The 12,655-nt window shown below is 37.0% G+C and overlaps 1 protein-coding gene across 12 annotated transcripts in view; it reads right to left on the bottom strand.

Moving 5' to 3' along the window:
• The window catches only part of DPH6 (diphthamine biosynthesis 6), a 443,901-nt gene that overhangs the window by 324,132 nt on the left and 107,114 nt on the right, over nucleotides 1–12,655 (bottom strand). For all 12 annotated transcript variants that reach the window (XR_007475334.1, XR_007475333.1, XR_007475329.1 and 9 more), the window contains exon 5: nucleotides 8,111–8,229. Coding sequence is in view for 4 of the 12 variants with exons in the window: in XM_049705488.1 (XP_049561445.1) it covers nucleotides 8,111–8,229 (119 nt within the window). In the remaining 8 variants the exon portion in view is untranslated. The remainder of the gene's footprint in view (nucleotides 1–8,110; nucleotides 8,230–12,655) is intronic.

Genomic DNA, 12,655 nt, shown 5'->3' with positions numbered 1-12,655 from the left:
AGGATGTCTTTATATGGTCTTCGTTTCGAAATTTATTTTTACTGGGTATAAAATTCTTGGTGACTTTTATTGATTTTCAGTACCTTAAGATATAAATTCATTGTATTCCATTTTGGACAGCTTTTGAGACAAAGCCTGTTGATTTTTTTATCTTTGCTTTCTGTATAGAATTAATTTTTTCACACTGACTGCTTTTAAGATTTTCTCTTGACCACTGGTTTTCAGCAATTTGATGATAATGTGCCTTGTGATTCTCCTCATGTTTCTTCTGCTTGGGTTCATTGAAATTTTGGATCTGTAGATGTAGAGTTTTCATCAAACTGGAAAAATCTTTTGCCCATTATTTCTTCAAATATTCTCCCCATCCTATTTCCTAGGACACTACACCTAAGTTAGTCTGCTTGTTATGGTACCACAGCTCACGGATACTGTGTTAATTATTTTCAGTCCTTTTTTTCCTCTATGATTCATTTTTGACAGATACTATTTGTCTTCAGATTCACTCATCTTTTCTGCAATGTCTAATTGCTTTGTATTGTTCATTTCAGATAAGGTATTTTTGAAGTAGTATTTGGGCCTTTTTATATTTTTTATTTCTTATCATAATCATGTTTTCCTCTAGTTTTTCGAGCATTATGATCATATTTATAGGAGCTGTTATAACTTCCCTGCCTGCCAGTTCCAAACCTGGGTGTATTTTGATTGATTTTCTCAGTATTAATCACATGTTCTTCCTTCTTTCCATGCCTGGTAACTAAGACACAAGGCATTATGAATTTTATACTGTGTGTTGGATTTTATTATTTTCCTTTAAATAGTTTTAGATTTTGTTCTGGCATAAGTTAAGTTATTTGAAATCAGTTTGATCCTTTTGAGGCTTGCTTTTAAATTTTGCTACATCAGGTTCATAGCAGCCTTTAGTCTAAGGCTCATGACTGCTAAGGTGATACCTGTTTGAGGACTCTACCTGATATCTGATGTATGATGAGGTCTTTCCACTGGTGGAAACATGGATGTTTCCAGTTTTATGTGAACTCTGGAAATTGTTCAGCCTACTGTTTTTTGGGGGTTTTTTTGTTTTGTTTTGCGGTATGCGGGCCTCTCACTGTCGTGGCTTCTCCCGTTGCGGAGCACAGCCTCCGGACGCGCAGGCTCAGCGGCCATGGCTCACAGGCCCAGCCGCTCTGCGGCATGTGGGATCTTCTCAGACCGGGGCACGAACCCGTGTCCCCTGCATCAGCAGGCGGACTCTCAACCACTGTGCCACCAGGGAAGCCCCAGCCTACTGTTTTTTGATGATTCTTTCTTCAGCTGGAGGTAGCTCCCTTTCACACATATGCAGATCCATACTCTGCCAAAGACTGAAAGAAGCTTTCTATAGGTCTACAGAGGTTTCTCTCCATGAAGATCCCTCTGTCTGGTATTCTGTCCCACAAAATCTCAGCACTTGGTCTCTCTGAATTGTGATCTCTGTCTCCTCAGTTCAGTGAAAACTGCCTGAGCTCTCTTTGGGTTCTTTTCCCTTATGCTGCAGTGTAGAAATTACCTCCAGGCAGTTAGCTAAGACAATTGTAGCACTCACCTCACTCATTTTCTTTCTCTTAGGGATTACAATTTGCTTGTTTTAGCTCAGGTCTCCACTCAAATTCAGATTTCTTTATGGTGGTTCTGTGAATAGTGATGAACAGCATTCCTAAATGATGAATATGTTTTTGCCTAAATCCACAAAGCCCTTCTAGTCTTAGATTCTTGTTTATTACTGAATCCTGTGGGAGATATCAACTTAATTCTCAAATTTTGAGGAACGTACCATGGTTGCTCCAGCCCATATAATTCTCAGGAAACTCAAAGACTGAGCTAGCCCTTGAATTTCAGCTGGATTTGTCAGCCCGCCTCTATTTTTCATATATATAATATAGTTCTTAACTCCTCCTGAGTTTCTTCCTCTGAAGAGGCAATTCTCACGATTTTATCAATGCAATGCACTAACTTGGTTGGTATTAATGTTTTTCAAGTCCAGGTCTTACCTCACTGGATTGTGATGATGAATTTAAACATTACAGTGGCAGCACAGTAAATGTATATTGAGTTCCAGTCCATGAGAATGGAACATATTGTACATGGATGGACTCTGAAACTGGTGTTGTAAAGTAGGTGTTGGTCAGGGCTATAATGGCATACTAGTCCCCCTGGTCCTTTTGCACTTCCTGTTTATAGTCTTTTTATATCAGGTACAGCTATAGCAATAAGAAGCACTACCTTGTATAATCCTTGATTGCATATTGTTAACCTCCAGGAACTAGACAGACTAGATGATTAAAAATGAGCAGTGATCTCCTACTGACCTCCTGGAATCCTTATTGCTTAATGTTTACTACTAAGAAGGGCCTGGGCAATTCCAAAGGTTTCCATTTAGCATAGCGAGTTAAAACAAAATGAAGCGACAGACTTAGTACACATCCCTGTAAAAAGGGTAAGGGCAACATATACACATAATATCCATACCAATTATGCATTCAGGTAAAGATGAAATGACCACAGGAGAAGCTCAAGAGTTATATTTTCCAATTTTTATACTTTCCAATTTTTAACCTTAGCCCTACTTTGGTTTTCTCCACTACAGCATTCCTATATACCACAAATTTCACCCTCAGCCTTTCAGTGCACAATTCCTATCTTTCACAGGGGCTACATAGGATACTGAGCCCAGTATCTAAAAAGTTTTGCATTCCACCCCAACAGTGTATGTAGCCTAAGATTCCCTACTAGGGACTGGGCAAACAGATCTGACTTCTCAGTGTTTTTCAGATTCTACGGCTTTCTGAGAGAATAAATTCAGTCCCCTTTTTATTTTCCATTGTAAATCATGATCCTCATAATTGGGCTAAATTTCTCCAGAACAGATAGAATGAATTTGCTGAAGCATTTTAAAAGGTGGTGCCAGGGGCTTCCCTGGTGGCGCAGTGGTTGAGAATCTGCCTGCTAATGCAGGGGACATGGGTTCGAGCACTGGTCTGGGAAGATCCCACATGCCGCGGAGCAACTAGGCCCGTGAGCCATGGCCGCTGAGCCTGCGCATCCGGAGCCTGTGCTCCGCAACGGGAGAGGCCGTGACAGTGAAAGGCCCACACACCGCGATGAAGAGTGGCCCCCGCTCACCACAACTAGAGAAAGCCCGCACACAGAAACGAAGACCCAACACAGCCAAAATAAATTAATTAATTAATAAACTCCTACCCCCAACATCAAAAAAAAAAAAAAAAAGGTGGTGCCAGAATGCCTTTCCCATTTCCTAAAACTAATAGTGCTTTATTAGATCCTTAGTAAAAACTTCATCAATTTCCTACTTTGTCAACCCATTTTTCATAAGTCATCTGAAACAGTAACTGGTTGAGCCAGTTACTGTTCTCCTATCTTTTCATTTCTCTCCTTTTTTTCTTTTTTTTTTTTTTTTGTGGTACGTGGGCCTCTCACTGTTGTGGCCTCTCCTGTTGTGGAGCACAGGCTCCGGATGCGCAGGCTCAGCAGCCATGGCTCACGGGCCTAGCCACTCTGCGGCATGTGGGATCCTTCTGGACTGGGGCACGAACCCGTGTCCCCTGAATCAGCAGGCGGACTCTCAACCACTGTGCCACCAGGGAAGCCCATTCACTTCTCTCCTTTTTGCCTCCTTTCTTTTGGATAGCTTGGCAGTTTTTTCACAATGCAGCCCTATGCATGGTAACTAAGCCAGCAGATCAGTTACTGCCCTGAATAGTCTCTTGGCTTCCCAAGAGCAATGTTTTCATGATGACCTACTCGCATGACTTCATCATTTGTGCCAATGGCATCAAATTATGTGTCTCCCTCTGGTCTTAATAAAGCCAGTCTAGGGTTAATTGTAACTCATACCATTTCTATTATTGCTTTGGAAGGAGTATTCCATTTGTAGTTCAAGGAAGGGGTGAGGCACCTACTCTTCTCAGGGTAAGATTGCCAAATCCTAACCATAATGCACTATAGCAAGTTAGTTGTCATACCGTTCAGAAGTATACAGAATGGACTGTCATATCATCCATCTGCTCAACCTAGATACTCCTTTCCATTCAACAATGTCTAGAATAGTGATATGGCTTCCTGATTGTTAATTCCAAAAATCCATGTCAATAATCATTCCCCAGGCTTCTGCTGCTATTTTCTATAAAGAGCACTAACTCTTAAACAGAATACTCTTAGCATTGAGTAGTCACCTGACCTTGGTCTCCAACTACCTGTACGGTATTTCTACTGATCAACTGAGTTACTTTGTTAGCAAATATATATGGAAGCAGAAGGTTTTCCAGTGATGGGTAAAGATAGTCTCAAGCTTTTTCTCCAACTACTATCTCTTTTTTTTGTTTGTTTTTAAATTGTCCTGCTTTTACCGGGGCTGCTAACAATAGTTAAGTCCTCATCACCATTTTCTACCCTTTTTTTTCTTGCCAAAAGGTGTCTTATATATCTGTGGGTCTGAAAAACAAAATCCCACTGACTAGGCCAATTTGCAATAACAAAAGACTGTTCTGTGAAATCAGACTCATACAAACCAGAGACCTTACCTAGTAAAGTCAAGCTTTACTAATAATTCCAAGGATACAAGCAATCAAAGGGCCAGGTGAAGCAGGGAGAGGGCCAGAACTATGAGTGAAGCCCTCCAGGTGTTTTCTGGTCACACTGAACCTGACGAGAACCAGGTCAACAGGTAAGGTCTCTAAGCAATGCATGTAGCTTACATCACTTACACAGAAAATAGATACCTCAGGCATAAAACATCTTGATTGATTTCCTATTCAGGTAGTTACATACCTTACATGACATGTTCCAGGAAGCCATGCCCCCAAACCCAAAGATTCCAGGTTTGTTTACCAAAACCAACCACAGCAACCAGATACGTCCTGTTAAAGGCAGTTTAAAGATAAGGACTCCTCCCCACTAGTAAATATCATTAGTGATTTTGTTTTGTTTATTTTTGTCATGACATCTGTAATTAATGTTTATAAGGAGATTTATATGAGTTCTTCCTTTTTTTCCAGGGGACTTACCCCAGTTACTGGAAAGAATGGGTTACAGATCTACTACTTGATCTTTTGTTCCCAGTAATTGTGGGATCTTCTAATCAATAACATCTCCTATGTCCTTGAGAATCAAGAACATTTTTCACTGTGGAAGAAAGCACAGATGGAAGACAGAATAATTCCAGTCCTTATATAGCCCTAAATTTGATTTCAAATTATCATGAACTCCTGAGGTTATACATATACACATACATATATATCATTTCCCATTAAAAAAAAACCCAAGGCCTTCTTAAAGAAATGGATGTTCTAGGTCTGGGGCAGAAAATGTACAAAATGACACTATATGTTCATAGCAGTACTATTTATAATGGTACCAAACTAGAAACTACCCACAGGCTATGGAAGATAGAATGGACAATTCAACTGTGGTTTACTCCTACAGTGGAACACTACACTATAAGGAGAAATGAGCAAACTATTACATCATTCAATAATGTGGATGAATCTCATAAGCATAATGTTGAGCCAAAGAAGCCCGACACAATGGAGCCTATACTCTATGATTCGGCCATATAAAATTCAAGAACAGGAAAAACGAATCTACGGTATTAAGTATCAGAAGAGCTATTACCTCTGGGAGGGCAAGGCAAGTATTGACTAGGGAGATATTAGCAATATTCTATATCTAGATTTGGGTGTTGATTATATAGATACGTTCACTTTTTGAAAATTAACCAAGTTGGACACAAGAATTTGTGCAATTTTTTGTATTTATGTTATACTTCAATAAAAGGTTAATTAAAAACAAAACAAAACATGAAGTAAATCTACATTGACATGGGAAAAAAAAAACTCCAAAACATATTGTTGAGTGAAAAATAGGCAAGTTGCCCATCAATATACAGAGTAAGATACTCTTCATATAACATTTCTATGTAGAAGTACTGTGATTGTTTTATGGCTTTTTAAATATTACATATACACATACCAAAAAAGTGATTAAAAAGATGATCAGCATCACTCTGGTGGGTATCTCTGGGAAAGGGAATCATTGGCAGCAGAGGAGCAGATAGAAAACACATCAAATCTTTTCTGTAACCATGAAAATTTAACATTACATGGCAAGAATGTTTTCATGTAATACTCATACAATTAAAAATAAATATTTCTAAAAGGCAGGATTGTTCTTAAATCCAATGTGGAAACACTTCTTTAAATAAGTCTAAAAACCAGAAACCTCTTTAAGCACTAAGCCATTAATGTGAAAATTTCACGAGTTCACTCACGCCTGCAAGACACCAAGGTTGTCTAACACAATTATTCGAAATTTGTTTTTTATACGTCCATATAGAATCAACCCTTTTATAAGACCATTCCATAACCTCACGGGCCACAAAACTTTGCTGACCCGCTCTGTGAATGGAAAGGTCCTATTGTCCCATTTTTTGTTTAAAACTTTTTCTGAAAATTTTAAAGTGTGTGTGTGTAAGCTTGGAAACCTATATTGCATCATTTATGTTTGTGTCTTTAGAAGGAATGTGCCACTCAACAAATCTTTCTTTAACAGTGTTCTTGAGAATAACTTTCATCTTTGCACACCGATAGGCAATCAATAGAAACTATGTGCTGTAAATGTTCAAATCGGATCTATACTTTTGTCATTGGGATGTCAAGGACAAATTATCTCAGTTTTATATTTTACCCAAAAGTTTAATACAGTTAATCACCATCTCCAACCTTTACAGAGAGGCGCACACACATCCACACACACAAATGAAAAGACAAGCAATATCAGCCACGTACTATAATAAAGGTGGCAGTAAGGTCATATTCTATTGCTCTGTCTTTCTAACGGGGCAAGATCTCTCAGGGTTCTAATACATTCCATTTTCTAGTAGTAAAAGGGACAGAATATGTACTGTCCAGTGAGGTGTCACATGAACTTCATTACAGAACTATGCAATCTGAGAAAATCCAAAAGAGAGTGAGCGACAAAGAAAGTGAGAGAGCATATTCTGTATACATTCATATAGAAACTCATATGACAAATATATCCGTAGTGAGAACTTCAATCATAAGAGTTATTGAGGAACATTTTCTCAGAAATGAGAACACAACACCACCTCAATGTTTTTCTTTTTAACAGCTAAGGAGATCAACTGCATGCTCTCTAAATAAGGCTTTCCACTAAAGATAACACCTCAACTTCCACAAGAAGAGAGTAGCTTTGTGTTTACCAGGAAGAAATATTATGGAATCTTCCTTTTAATGCTGTTTAAAATGTGAAATTATCTGTGAAACCTTCCACAGCTTTGGACCTTGTTATTTTAGAGATCAGCAAGGTGAACACTCTCAAATGAGGTACATGTTTTAGGCTTTGAGAACCCTGAGGCTCCAGGGCATTTACTGTAATAGGTTCATGAAATAAATGAATTGGGCTCAAATCCCACGGTTTCTTGAAAATGAATGTAATTATAAAAATTCAAAGCAACAAATTAAATGTGTTCGTATGTAATATCCATTTTTGAATCAGATTACCACCTTGCCTGTTGTGTCTATGCTAACTGATCAAACGACATTTTCTCAAACGTGAATTTCTCATCATCCTCAACAAAAACCCACTACGCGGCTTATTTCTGATACCACAAACAAAGACAATCCTTCTATTTCAGCATTATTCAAAGTACGTTAAAAAAAAAATACAAGGAAAATATCATGTGTTGTACCAAATACAGATTTTAAAAAGCTTCAAAAAAAAATCAAACTACATTTTCTGTTTCCTATGAATATGAATTCCATATCTTATAAAAAGAACTTAAATTGAAGGATCACAATATAATACCAGTTTTAGAGGTAGTTATATATACTAAAAAAAGAAAAGAGTCTCACTATTAATCACTTTGGTTAATAATCAAAAGCCCATTTTAAAACTTCCCCTTACTCAATTTCTTCAGCTTGTGACTCCACATTTTTATATTCTAAGTCATTCTTCCTTTTTACTTGTAATTGCTTATTAGTGAACTCAGATTATCTGTGTGGTAACAGACAGCTCCCTTGGAATTCTGGTTACATACCTAGAGCTGCTACTTTGATGATGATTGCTTGAACGTTAGATGATATCATCTCTCGGAGCAAATCTTCCTGGTTTCTTTGCCAAAGGTAAGCTAAAGGCTGGAGATTAAGCCTTTTACACCTATAACATAATTTTTAAAAAATCAGATGATATCTTAATGTTCTATACTTGGATCCATAGCAATTACTTTGATTTTAAACATACTGTTTCTCTCAAGGATTTTAGCATATAAAATACTTTTAAAAACACGTTTTGCATAATGAAGTTTATATATACAACATAAATATATTTAATTTCCATGGGCTATGCATAAACAGATAAAAATGAAATCTCCAGGCAGAGAAGAAATATTAATTTTAGTAAGACTCTAAGTTTAGAAATCTATGCAAAAAAGCTTCCAAATGCTAATGGATGTTTATTCTTGTTTTAGAACTTTCTTGGGTATCAAAATTGTGAAGCACAGGAAAATACATTTATCCTAATAAAATAATTATATATTGATTACATTTATAATACCTATGGTTATATGAATTATTCTTATCTAATAACTCTGAAATTTTTTTTAAGAATTTGACTCTGAGAGGGGGAGGGATAAATTAGAAGTATGGGAGTTAACAGATAAAAATTACTATACATAAAATAGATAAACAAGGGTTTACTGTATAGTACAGGGAACTATATTCAATATCTTGTAATAACCTATAATGGAAAAGGATCTGAAAAAAATATATACCTGAATCACTTTGCTGTACACCTGAAACTAACATACTATTGTAAATCAACTATACTTCAATAAAAAAAGAGAAGGTAAAATAAAGATATGTTAATACAAACAAAAAGAATTAAGAAAAAGCATAATCATAATGACAGCAAAAAAAAAAAAAGAATTCGACTGAGTGAAAAGAAAATAGTAAGAACAAAAAGTACATTCATTGAATACCTACTATGCTGCAGGTATTGTACTACATATTTTACATTATGTTGCTGTAGAAAGAATGCAGATTTTGGATTCCAGACAAATCTGAGTTTGAAACCTCCTTCTACACTCACTAGCTGCATGACTTTGACAAGTCAGAGCTAAGCTCCAGGCTTTTAGTTTCCCAGTTCATACATACGGACAAAAATATTTCCTTCCAAAGTTCTTGAGAAGATTAAAATATTAGAAAGTGAAGTCATTCATTATTCCTCTTTTCTTCACATTCCACATCCAATCTACCACAATGCAGAATATGACCACTCCTCACCAATACCACTGCTAACATGCTGGTCTGAGCCACCAGTATCTCTCCTAACTTCTTCCCATTTCCATTCTTGCCCTTTTAAAATCAGTTTTCAATATAGTAGCCAGTGTGACCCTTTTAAAACATAAACGGATCATGGGATTTCTCTGCTCAGAACTCTCCCCATTACTCCTAGTAAATTAGACCTACATGGATCTCACCCTGGTTGGCTCTCATACCTCATCTCCCACTTCTCTCCTCTCACTCCAACCTGCCACCCCTGGCCTGCTCACGCTTGCCTAACACACTTGCCATGTTCCCTACCTTCCTCACTTGCTTTATGCCTTTGCTTAAATGTCACTTTCTCAGGGAGGACCCATTGATTAAAATTAATGTAGATAAATTGATTAATCGATTAAAAGTAATGTAGATAAAAAATGTAGTACAATACCTGGATAAAATAGGTCTTCAGTAAATGGTAGTCAGAGCCAAGTGCCTTGCTCAAGTCACAGAGTAAGTGGCTGAGATCAGATTTCAAATTAAAAAAACATATCTCTAAACCCCATCATCCCTAGTGTCAGTAAGGTTTCCTGGCTGACTACTCCAGCACACACTGAACTCTTTCTCAGATAATCCCACTACCTATTAAATGTACCACACGTTTAGTCATTTACTCATATATGGTCTTAGAAATATCACTCTTTTTTTCATGCACATATACCCTGACCTTCAAAGAAATCAAAATCTTCCTGAATGTAGAGACTTTTATCAGTATATAATTTACCTTTGTAAAATGTCCTGAGCACCTAAAGCAATGTGGAGGCAGTTAATAAATACAAAAATAATAAAACTGTAACTCTCCATGTAACACAAGCATTACAGTTTTTGCTGTCCTATCACCAATCTTTAATGCCTACTAATCAAACTTCTCTCCACCTTTTTCAGCTAAAAGGTTTTTTTTTTGTTTGTTTTGAAAAAAATTTTATTCCTTCCAGGCCTTATTGCAAAATTCTTGATTGTTTCTTCGGTATCCCTGATCTTTTGGCTGTTTTTAGACTTAAGTCATACTTCTTTACCTATTTAAATTCTTTTAACAGTTTAAAATATCATGGCTGGGGCTTCCCTGGTGGCGCAGTGGTTGAGAGTCCACCTGCCGATGCAGGGGACACAGGTTTGTGCCCCGGTCCGGGAAGATCCCACATGCCGTGGAGCGGCTAGGCCCGTGAGCCATGGCCGCTGAGCCTGCGCGTCCTGAGCCTGTGCTCTGCAATGGGAGAGGCCACAACAGTGAGAGGCCTGCGTACCGCAAAAAAAAAAAAAAAAAAAATCATGGCTGAAATAAGCTTCCTCTGTAAATCACTATTGTATTTGAGCTTGTGACATCTATTAAGTGCTTCATACCTTGAAAATATAATGATGCAACACTAACTACAAATTGAAGATCAGCTAATTCAAAACTGAGTTTGTAGACCAACAGACTCCCAATAACACTGCTTTACAATTTTCAAGGATTATTACAGATGTGCTTTATGGTATATAATCTGGGCATCTTAAACCATGTGTTGAAGTGCACCTGAGACTGCATTTTGAGAAATAGCTTGAGTAATCAATGGGCCCTTCTCCCATTTAGGTATTGCTATAAGGCAGCTTCACCTCAGGAGCACATTTTCATTCAGCTCCTTAAAGCTTTCATAAATAGATGTCAGCCCTATCTGCAGCTTGGCTACCCAGTGAACCATGTAGGTTTGAACTTATTCAAAAATAAAGATTTTTAAACAAAATAATTCTCAGAGAACATGACTTAAAACTTGATGAGAATAATAGTATTTTTAACATATGGCTAAGGGATATGCAATCCATTTCCATCTATAAATCAGCTGTTCTCAAATGTAGGCAGACAGAATGTAAGGAAAACTTTTTCCAAATACACGTTTGACCTCCTCCCCCACTTCCACCTCCACTCTCCATTCTCCAGAGATCCTGATATGAGGATCTCTGGAGATCCCCCAAATATGAGATCATCATACTTCTTTTTGTTTATTTATTCTTTGCCCTGCTTTCCCTTCACTTACTTTTAAAATTCTATATATTTAACTGCCTTAAATTCATTGTGGAATTAGAGAGAAAATAAATAAAATAAAAAATAAAACAAGTTTTCAAGTCTATTAATATGCAAGTTTTTAATGAGATAGTCAATATGAATGTTTCTTTGTCAAGAACATGAAACTATTACATAAATACAGCCCTTATCTTATTCTCATTTACCCTTTTAAATGGCAAAATCATTTATTTCTACGTCGAACTGTGCTCAAGATTAATAGTGAAGTCCTTATTTTCTGTTTTGCTAATATAATGACATGTAAAGTCTCTACACAATACTTTATTTATCCGAATAAATTAAAAATGAAAATTAAATTCATTTGTGGGTGTTTTGCCAAGCCAACGTTTAATAATCATTATTATTATTATTATTTTTAAAGATGTTGGGGGTAGGAGTTTATTAATTAATTTATTTTTGCTGTGTTGGGTCTTCGTTTCTGTGCGAGGGCTTTCTCTAGCTGTGGCAAGCGGAGGCCACTCTTCATCACGGTGCGCGGGCCTCTCACTATCGCGGCCTCTCTTGTTGCGGAGCACAGGCTCCAGACGCGCAGGCTCAGTAGTTGTGGCTCACGGGCCTAGCTGCTCCGCGGCATGTGGGATCCTCCCAGACGGGGGCTCGAACCCGTGTCCCCTGCATTAGCAGGCAGATTCTCAAACACTGTGCCACCAGGGGAGCCCTTATAATCATTATTTTCATCTGACCTTATGTTTTTTGAGTAGATCAAAGGAGTTGACTATTTCGGTACCTGTACAGACAATGTTTTACTAGTACTACATTGCTTGGGAGGTGGGGGAGATGGGAGGAGCAACAATCTAAAAATTCCTTTAAAGTTGAATGGCTTTTTATAGAAGTATTTCAATCTCATGAATATTTTTAGTCAAGAACTGAATTCTAAGGACCAAAGAAGAGATTTCTTAATACGTTTTTTAAAAAATATTACTGCACTTTTATTACAAATGATGATAAGATATTAAAAGGGTGTACTAATTCAAATAAGGAATAATTGAAAATAATACTTTGACTTCAAAAAAATCTGTTTCAATTTTTTATTATAAATAATTTATTTTTCCTTATGGTAAGTAAGTAAGTTTTCTCATGTGTTGATACAAGGATAGAAAAAAAGTGAAAGTGCAACTTTTGTTACTTAGGGCAATACATTTAGTTTCATGGGGCATGTAGAATACCGTATCTATTTATTATTTGGATACAATTATCTATTTATTTA

This window comes from Orcinus orca, chromosome 2 (genome assembly GCF_937001465.1).
Source record: "Orcinus orca chromosome 2, mOrcOrc1.1, whole genome shotgun sequence".
NCBI classification, from domain to species: Eukaryota; Metazoa; Chordata; class Mammalia; order Artiodactyla; family Delphinidae; genus Orcinus; species Orcinus orca.
The sequence above is the reverse complement of the archived record's forward strand: the minus strand, read 5'-3'. Positions and strand labels throughout refer to the sequence as shown.